We start from the raw sequence: 9007 nt of genomic DNA, 5'->3' as shown, positions 1-9007 counted from the left end.
TGAAAAAAACTCATCTGGTTCAGAAAGCATAGATTATGCTTCCCTTTTAAGACAGATAATGTAATTAAACTATTTTCACCTATAATGCCACCTGAATCCATCTCTGGTAGAATTACAAAGTCATGAGCATCTTGACAAGAGGTGTCATTTTAAATAGGAAAGCTAAACTTGGAAAAAAAAAAAAAAAAGTGAAACAAGCAAAACACAGCTTTTATAAAGAAGAGATGTCACTGAAGTATTCCCTGAACACCAAGACCAATAATGAGTTGTGAAATCATTGCATATTTCTGATCCATAAATTCTGAGTTTTTACAGTCAGAGGAACAATTGCTTCATTTATATATGCAGATAGAGCCTTCCTATGAAATCTAGCTGTATTTGTGGTCCCAGGAGCATTTAAGATAAATATTGTAGTAGCTTCTTAGTGTCTTTTAGATACACACCAGATATCGCTATTGACAATATCTTTCCTGTGCTGTGTACTGAATTTGTAAGGCAGATTTTATTCTTGTTTTAGATTACCTGGTTTCTGACCAAAATGGGGCATACTGCATTTAAAAGGAGGTATTAAACATCGCCATTGCTGTTTTATATGTTCCCAACATTTTCTGTAATAGCTTCTCTAAAACGTGTGGCATAAACAAAATCCTCAAGCACATTGCGGTAAAAGGGTTTTATTGGTGCTCATTTACACTGACCTACATAGGTTGTTCTCAGGCTCCCCATTTCTGAGCAATGATGTTCATTCTGTATTTGTGCCAAGAAAGCACTTAATCTGTGCCAAGCCATTTTTTCGTTAAAGTACATTCCGCCATCAAAATAAAGGCACAGATACAATTTACATTCTATTAGCAAGAAAAAAACAATCAGGAAAAAAATCTCAACGAAGAAAGAAGGCAGGAGTTACCCATCCAGTGATCTGCATAGATCTGATTTTCCACATTACATCAAGAGCAAAGAAAGCCTGAATGCCCATCTCTAAAGTCACCTGAGGATGGGAAGAATGGAAATGGAAGCACAATATGAATGACACCTCTGGTTTGTTTATTTTAGGGAAAAAAAGAAAAAAAGGAAAGTCTGGCTCCATTCATCACTGACTTTTCATAGCCTTTTATATTTCAGTACTCTAAAGCACTCTTTAAAATGTACTCAAAGCAAAAATACTGAGGGAGGACACATTTTCATTCTATGTTAGGTATGTTAAAGGGCTATAGGATGAATAAATCAAGATTTGTATTTTAGTCAAAGCAAAGATGTTGTAATTAATGAATAGCCTATCTGCTTGAAAAAAAAAAGCCCCAACCAACAAAAACAAAACCAAAAAAACATATACTCTTTTTATCTGCAGAATTTATTTGACCAAAGTGGCCACCCTCACCAACAAATAACTGATCATAACTTTCTCGATTTTGTCCTCAGGACCAAAGGTGCCCCCTTGATTGGTGAGGATACTCCAGTGGTTGTAAGTTTCAGATTTTCACATAAAAAATTGCGCTGTCGAACTGTGGCTGATCTTACGTAACTGCTGGTAGAAATCACTTTTGCTGGCCTTGTAGGTGGTACGGTCTGTGGAGGCAGTCCATTGATTTCATACATCCACTGCATTGATTGTGTCTGAAAATAATGAACAGAGACATAAAACATAAATCAGTGATCAAATGCCTTGAAAGTTTTTGACAGTGATTTACCATGCTACATTGATTTCAAAAGATATTTATCCTTTTCCATGTAAGGTACTGGAATAACACAGAATGAGAATTGCATCCCTGAAACACAGAGAGCTGAAATCACATTCAACTTTATTCAGGACCAGGCATAACAAAGACGAGAAATTTAGCTTCCTGGCTAATCTAAAATTCCTTTTATATTTAGTAAACCCCATAGCTCTATATGTTGCTCAAAGGTAATTATTCCATAGTACAATACAAATGCACTGTAGGATTTAACTGCAGCTCTGATATTGGTAATAACGGTATTATCAAATGGTGGAATTTTGGCATTAAAATAATGAACAAAACAAAGAGAAAAGGACTCTGAGTATGCACAAGAGAACTGCAGCTTCATGTTCAAATCTCTAGTTTGAAGTATATTTTTGTGAATTGAAAATGACACTCTTTATTTGCTTTTTGTTTATAACTGGTCTCTAGGAAAGGAGCATATGTTTCTATGTCATGTCTTGTAATGCTTGAGTACTTGATTCTTACCAAGTACGTGACTCTTATTCTTACTACACATCCCATTTATCCATACTTAAGGATTATTATTCCTATGCATATGAAGGCTATACTACCGTCTATGTCCCATGTATCATTACATCTAGGAAAAGGTCTGTGCATGGTTTTTAGTTTTCTGTTCTCCTTTCACTTAAAAAAAATAAAAAAACCAAACACAAACAAACAGAAATATTACAAAACTCAAACATTTCAAATGATTTGTCATTATGTCCAGCTTTGTACTATACAAAAGACAGACAAAACAGACTTTAGGCATGCACTGTCATCTATTCCTTCGCACTCAGTGATTGGAAATCCCAGGATTTATGTTTGGGGCTTTTTTTTTTCTTCCAAGGCAAAACTTGTAGGGAACACTGAGTAAAAAATATGGCATGATGTAGATCTATTAAAATATATTCATACAAGTGAACTATTATTTTTATATAGAACATAATGCATGTACATAGTACATACATATATAGTACCCGGTACACAGAACACACCAGACTCTATGACTTTGCAGCCTCAAAGCAGTGGAGTCATGTTAAATAAGTGGTATCTCCAAATTCCCAAGATCTGCCTTTCCACATTTGGCATAGCGCTGCAATCACACAGCCATGTTACTTGTGGTTCTAGAGCAGGTTTGTTGGTGCTAGGCTTGTGCGTCATGCTGCACTGAACGACAGAGACACGGCTTGTAAGGTCAACCCTTCTCTCTTGCTTCAAGTCATAAAGATTTATCATTACAACAACCGTTGTGATTTAAACAATCTATCTCCCATTTATAACTAACGTAATCCTTAGAACAATCATTTGCAGGTATGACCGTTACACCTAACAACAGTGTCATTTTTCATCCGACAAAACAAAAGGTCAGAAGGGCTGCATATACTCTCAAATCGATCTGGAAATCTGTGCAACAGTCAACCTCAAAGCTCATGAGTTTTTCCCTCAAGCATTTAGTTAACAGCCCAGCTTCCGACATGGTTGGCTTTGTGGCCCGTTTGCACGTTCCAGTTTGAGAGCTCTGCTTCTGCTTAGCTGCTGGGCATGTCAGTACACCAAGCGGACTTGGCCTATGGAGAGGAATAACAACATCCATACAAATTGTGACAAATTTTCCCATAGCATAAATGCTATCAACCATCTCCAAGCATAGTGTGTATATTTATCTAGTTATTTATTGCATTCTGTCAATTACTTGTGGTCTAGGCAAAGCACTACAAAAGTCATAGGGAAAAGCCATCAACCTTCTCCATCTTGAACTTTCTCTACTGTCATCCCATTATTACAACACACAGAAATGAATAAAAAGGATGTTAAAGTGGCTCTCTGACTTTACTGAGTTTTGTTAAATATCAATTTTATATTTGTCACTGAAAAAACTGGAATTGATGATGTTTACCTTTGTTATCTTTCATATGCTCCTTCCTACTGTTCTAATTGTTACCCTGTCATTGCTAAAGTATATTTAAGGGATATCATTGCAAGCAGTTTTGTGTTCACGTTGCAGTTATTCAACAGAAGTTTCAGACCATTAAACTGTAAACCATTTGGCACAGGCTTTCTTCTCTGCTATGAACTTATACAGCATTTATACTATTTCACATATAGGCTGCAAACACTTACAGCTCTTAAATGTCATCACCATATGAATCCCTAATTGTGGTGCTTCTTGTTTGACAACTGGTTTTAATCAGTATTTTGGTAAATGAATATATATTTTTCTGTGCTGAATAAATACTTCCTGTGTTGAAAGAACAGGTGACTTTTTTTGCTGTGTATTTTTAAAGAAACATTTTTAAAACCTCTGCTTCAAAATTGGCAGTTCTGATTTTACATAGCGTCTTCTGAATGAATTGCCTTATTCAAATAAGATTAGTAAGCGTAAGATCTTAATAGATATTTCACCATGCATGCATAATTTTTTAAACTTCCGTTACTATTCTGCTAAAATCAAAATCTAATTTAAATTGAATATTATACCAGTGTAAAACAGGCAGATTAACTCATCTTTATTCTCAACCTTATTTAATACTGTGAAATGATCTAGTAACTCTACCGCCTGTAAAGATAAAATCCAGCAAAAGCAGGTGTGACATGGACCAACATCAGTATCTAACGTCCAAAGATAAAGTTGTCATTTAAGAAAAGTAAATCACTCTCCAAAGTTAGCTAATTGTTTTATTAATTTCTGTACAAGATGAAATGCTTTATCTTTCTTTAGTATGCCAGGTGAACAATTTAGTTTAAAGAAAATTTAACCTCAGCATCATATTCACTGTGTGCAAGTCTCATTGATCACTTCAAGGTCAGAGAAAATATCTGATAGGTGCATTCTGTGAAAAAAAAAATTGTGGCTTGATGTGGCAAAAAAAGCCACCTATTCTGTTGCTGCTATAGCCTGCATGAGGTGTGGTTCTGTGGCAGGAGAGATTGCTCTTTCCCTGATGGAAACTCATTGGGTTCAATGGGCAAAATGTTGTGGGCTTTATGACATGAACCTTTTAGACAGAATCCATCAAGCTATAAGGAAAAAAAAAGAGCAGTAACAACAAAAAAGTCCACCCTAATTTATCATCTTGAACTACGGTAGTCCATTGATTGTAAATCATGTGCTATCATCCCAGACATAGCACTGTTGGAGACAGTCATTGTGAAAAAATTGTGCACTTGCATACTGATTTACTGAAAGACTCTTGTTTTAGTTCAGCATTTTCTGCTAAAGGGCAAGCAAGTGTCACACGAATGGAAAACAGTTACTGTAACTGTCAACATAATTTGGGTTAGTGTTTTTTTAGCACTAGAACCACCTAGAATTCAGTAATTTTCAAGACAACCTAGAATTCAGTAATTTTCAGAAAACCTTAGACACCCACAAATCTCTATTTTACTAGAATATTTAACTTCCAAGGGCAAAATATTAGGTTTTCAAAGGCTGCTGAAGCCATAAGTATTTTCTTCAGGATAAGGCTGTACAGCTTAACTACAACAACTATTCTAACCAATATGAAAACTGCAGCAAGAGCAAGTCTACCAAGTTCAGAATCCACGCAGATGCCTCGAAGCTGCTCCTTTGGGTTTCCAGGTCAGACATATGTTTCAGCAAAGGAAAAGACAGATCAAGTTTCAGACTTTTCTGGAGTTGTGGAGAGGAGAGACAGACTTCAAAAGGTCATCTATATGTGACCATATAATTATGATAGAATATTTCACTTATAAGCTGTAATTACTTGCCTCAGACCAGGGTCAAAATTTCCCAGATCAGTGGAACTCTTGCTCTTCCCATGCTTAAAGCAGTGCAGTTTATCATATCAAATTTGGAAGAATTCTAATACTAGCACTGGTAGTAACAAAGTCTAAAGATGAAGGTATTGAATTGACTACAACCTATACAATCTACTGGAAAAGAAATATAAAAGAGATTCTCTGTTAAGAAAATATATCTAATATAAACATAGGTATTTAAGAATCCCAGGCTCCCTGCAATGCATCTCTAGACCAATTTCACACACAATTTAAGAAGAAAGGCCAGAGCACAGTCTGAATGTCTTTGACAGTCTGAGGGACAATTTCCAGTTGAAATGAATGACTTCCTCTTATCAAAACCTCAAAATTCCTGATGACTATAACCTAGTTTAAATGTGAAGAGAGTAATAGTTTGGCTCATCTGCAGAGCTAAATCTTTCTGAAGAATATTTTGAAGAATTCCAAAATGAGATGCATGCTGCCACTTTTTACTAAATATCATAATTTATTCAAGTTATTTAACCATCTTGATGGCTGACTGAGTAATGTTCATGAAGTAATTTATTCAGCAAATACTGGTAACAGTCACCAAATAATTGATATAAAAGTATATTTTTTGGTATTCAATCCATTTTTGCAGATGGCTCATGATTCATAGGATTAATTTGCAGAACACAGATCATCCATGTGTATTCACTGTAGGCTGGCAGTGCTACTGAATTACATGCTAATTAATTGCCAGGGAAATCTATGTTAGGAGGGCGTTAAATGTTGGGAGCAAGTACCAGGAATTTTAAGGTAAATGGTATTCCAATTATCTTCCAAAAAGTGTTAACTCAGGAAAGTTCAAATAAAATTTGCAAGACTTCCAGATAAGTTAAAACAGAGGAAAAATTAGCATTTATGATCAGTGCATACAGAATAAAAACTAAACCAGACCTTTATGTGAACTGTGGAAGAGAAGAGCAAACGCAAGAAAATTCATGGATCAAGACAGAAACAGTTTAATAAGTGAATGAAAGAGGAAAAACAAAAAACAACATAAAACCAACAAAAAACAAGTGATGTAAAGGCAGTCACTCACCGCCTCCCACAAGCAGACCAATGCCCAGCCAGGCTCTGAGCAATTTCTAATGAAGAAGATGGCTAACAATCATTTTCTTAGGTTAGAGGAACATTTCCAGATAGAATTAAAGGTGGCTTAACTGACTTCTGCAGTTCAGATATTAGATGTTTCACAGCATTGCTTAGATGTAATACCATCAATACCAACCATTCCCTCGGGACTGGCAATGGTCTGAACACCCACATACAGCAATGGTTCCCATATTGTTCTCATCTTTTGGCATTACGAGAATTATCGTCTCAATAAGCAAAGTAACCTTTCCTTATGCTTGTGAATCAAGCATTTTGAATATTGATTCTGCACTCAAAACCCAGTGATGCTAATGATAGGATGTGCTACATTCACTGCCTGTAATGATCTTTCTGGATCTCTGTTTTTAATCATAAAACTCGGGCCAACGTCAAGCGGTCGTGAGGGACACAGGTGATGTCTTATTTAATGTGAAACTATTTCAATTATCCTATTAACTTTGTGACATTTTTCCGTGCTCATTCTCTTTAACAGATACAATTTAGAATAACGGTAAACTATGGTAATTAACAATCTAGCAGGAACAAGGCAGCAGGCATTTTCACCAAGCTACTGAATATGTAACAGTACCATTTTCTGTTAAGATATGCGAATTTGCACAGACAAGCTTAGAGAAGCCACACCCGGGCACTGTGACTTGCACGCTGCATCGTTTCTTTCCAGAACAGCATGACAAATGGGTTTGATATGCTATCTTCCATAGGCTAAGTTAGTGATTATTCAGTAATAAAGGCGCACAAGCCTGACTTCTGGAGGGCTTGATAATGTTACCTGCAATCTGGTTTACTCTGACACCTGTTTTATCTTTTGAGACTTATTTTGTGTGCCTTCTGCTTTAGAACACCTCTGAAGTCTCGCCCATGAATTACAAAGCAATTGCTCGGGTCTCTAGCTGAATTCAGCACAGCGCAAGCAAATTAACTGTACGCCAACTTGAATACGCCCTTTTTCCAAGGATTCGCCAGCCTCCTGGCTTCTCCGCCTTGTGCCTGGTGGTGATTCCTGCCCCAGGAAGCCTTCGCAGAGCATCCCCCTGCCCCAGCAGCACCTTGCTGTCCCTAAGCTCTGCTGGTTTTCTGTGTGGCTTTACCAGCGCATCACAGCCTAGCTCTCAGATGTCACTGCGCCCGAGGAAGCCCTTTTTTTCCCTCACAGCACTTTATAGCTTGTCTAAGAAGCACGCTCTTTAATTTATCGTTAGTGGCAACACATTTTTATTCAGTTAGAAAGGCACTGTTTTTGAAAGCTATTATAAATATGGAAGTTTGATTACGGAATAATACCCATTTTAAAATGCTCTTCATGCACTATGTCACTGTTTCTTACTTGTAGCTCAACTAGATTATGATGTTCTCTTTCACAGCTACAGAAACAAGCATGATTATTTTCTTAACTGGCTTTTTCTTAAATTTCATTCTTTAATCTACAGAATTTTTTGAAGTAATTTTCTGTGTCACTTTTACAAAATTAAGATTCCTAACAGCTATTCAAATAAGCATCTAGCTTCAATTGTTTAGATATGTAGTTGACTGAGAACAGAAGTTTTAATGATGGTTAAAGAACATTTAATTGCTCCAGCAAAATAATTAGGGTTTTCTGCTATTAATAAAATCTACTGTAAGTATTTATGAATATTAAAGTCTTAAAGAATCCACAAAATATCCCATGAAGGACCTGGTTTGTGTGTATAAAATATAAATGAGGCTACATTATTTCAATTACATAGATACACTCAGTTAATAAAATGTACACACTAAATTCCGGTAAAGACAAATTGTAATCTCTTAAAGCTAATTACCTCCTCAGGACTGGGTTCTCAGTAGGGCAAAAACCAAAAAAATCTGCATGTACAATATTTGGGTTTAATGTTAACAACAAATGAGAAAAAGATGACTGTATGATCTTTCTCCGTAATCCTAACTTCCCATTTTACTTTGCAACACAATTGTAATGACCAACATAAAACTAAGAACTTATACTGTCATCTCTGCTACTTTACAGCTTAATTATTACTGTTCATTGAAGCACACAAAAACGACAGTTCTGATACTCACTATTCATAGGATTTAATAATAAAAATACGTTAGTGTTAGGACTATGACTTTACTCCCAGAAATACAAAGAAAATTTTACAACAAGAGTGCTGTAGTCCTTTACTACAGCAGCATCAGATGAGAGGTGACACTGTAAAAGAAAAGAAACTTCTTCACTGCTTCTAAAAATAGCCCAAAGCCTCAGCCAATATATTGGCTAGAAAAGATATGTGCAAGGGAGGTTCTTCAGTGTGAGGTCCAACACTAATTGCATTTCACTACCTCCATTATTATTCCCCAAATAAGACTGATTTAGTACTGGTTTTGACATCTAACGAAATCTGTATACCTCAGGT

At 36.1% G+C, this 9007-nt stretch overlaps 1 protein-coding gene across 1 annotated transcript in view; it reads right to left on the bottom strand.

Annotated features, from left to right (window-relative positions):
- Positions 1–1392: 1392 nt before the first annotated feature.
- Positions 1393–9007, bottom strand: part of CFAP47 (cilia and flagella associated protein 47) — a gene marked incomplete at both ends in the record, with an annotated part of 360013 nt that continues 352398 nt past the window's right edge. The window contains one exon of the mRNA XM_082490749.1: positions 1393–1614. Within this exon, the coding sequence (XP_082346875.1) occupies positions 1393–1614 (222 nt within the window). The remainder of the gene's footprint in view (positions 1615–9007) is intronic.

The sequence above is a fragment of the Vanellus vanellus genome (assembly GCF_965231255.1).
Source record: "Vanellus vanellus genome assembly, chromosome: 1".
NCBI classification, from domain to species: Eukaryota; Metazoa; Chordata; class Aves; order Charadriiformes; family Charadriidae; genus Vanellus; species Vanellus vanellus.
Note: the sequence above shows the minus strand (reverse complement) of the source record. Positions and strands in the feature narration are given on the sequence as shown.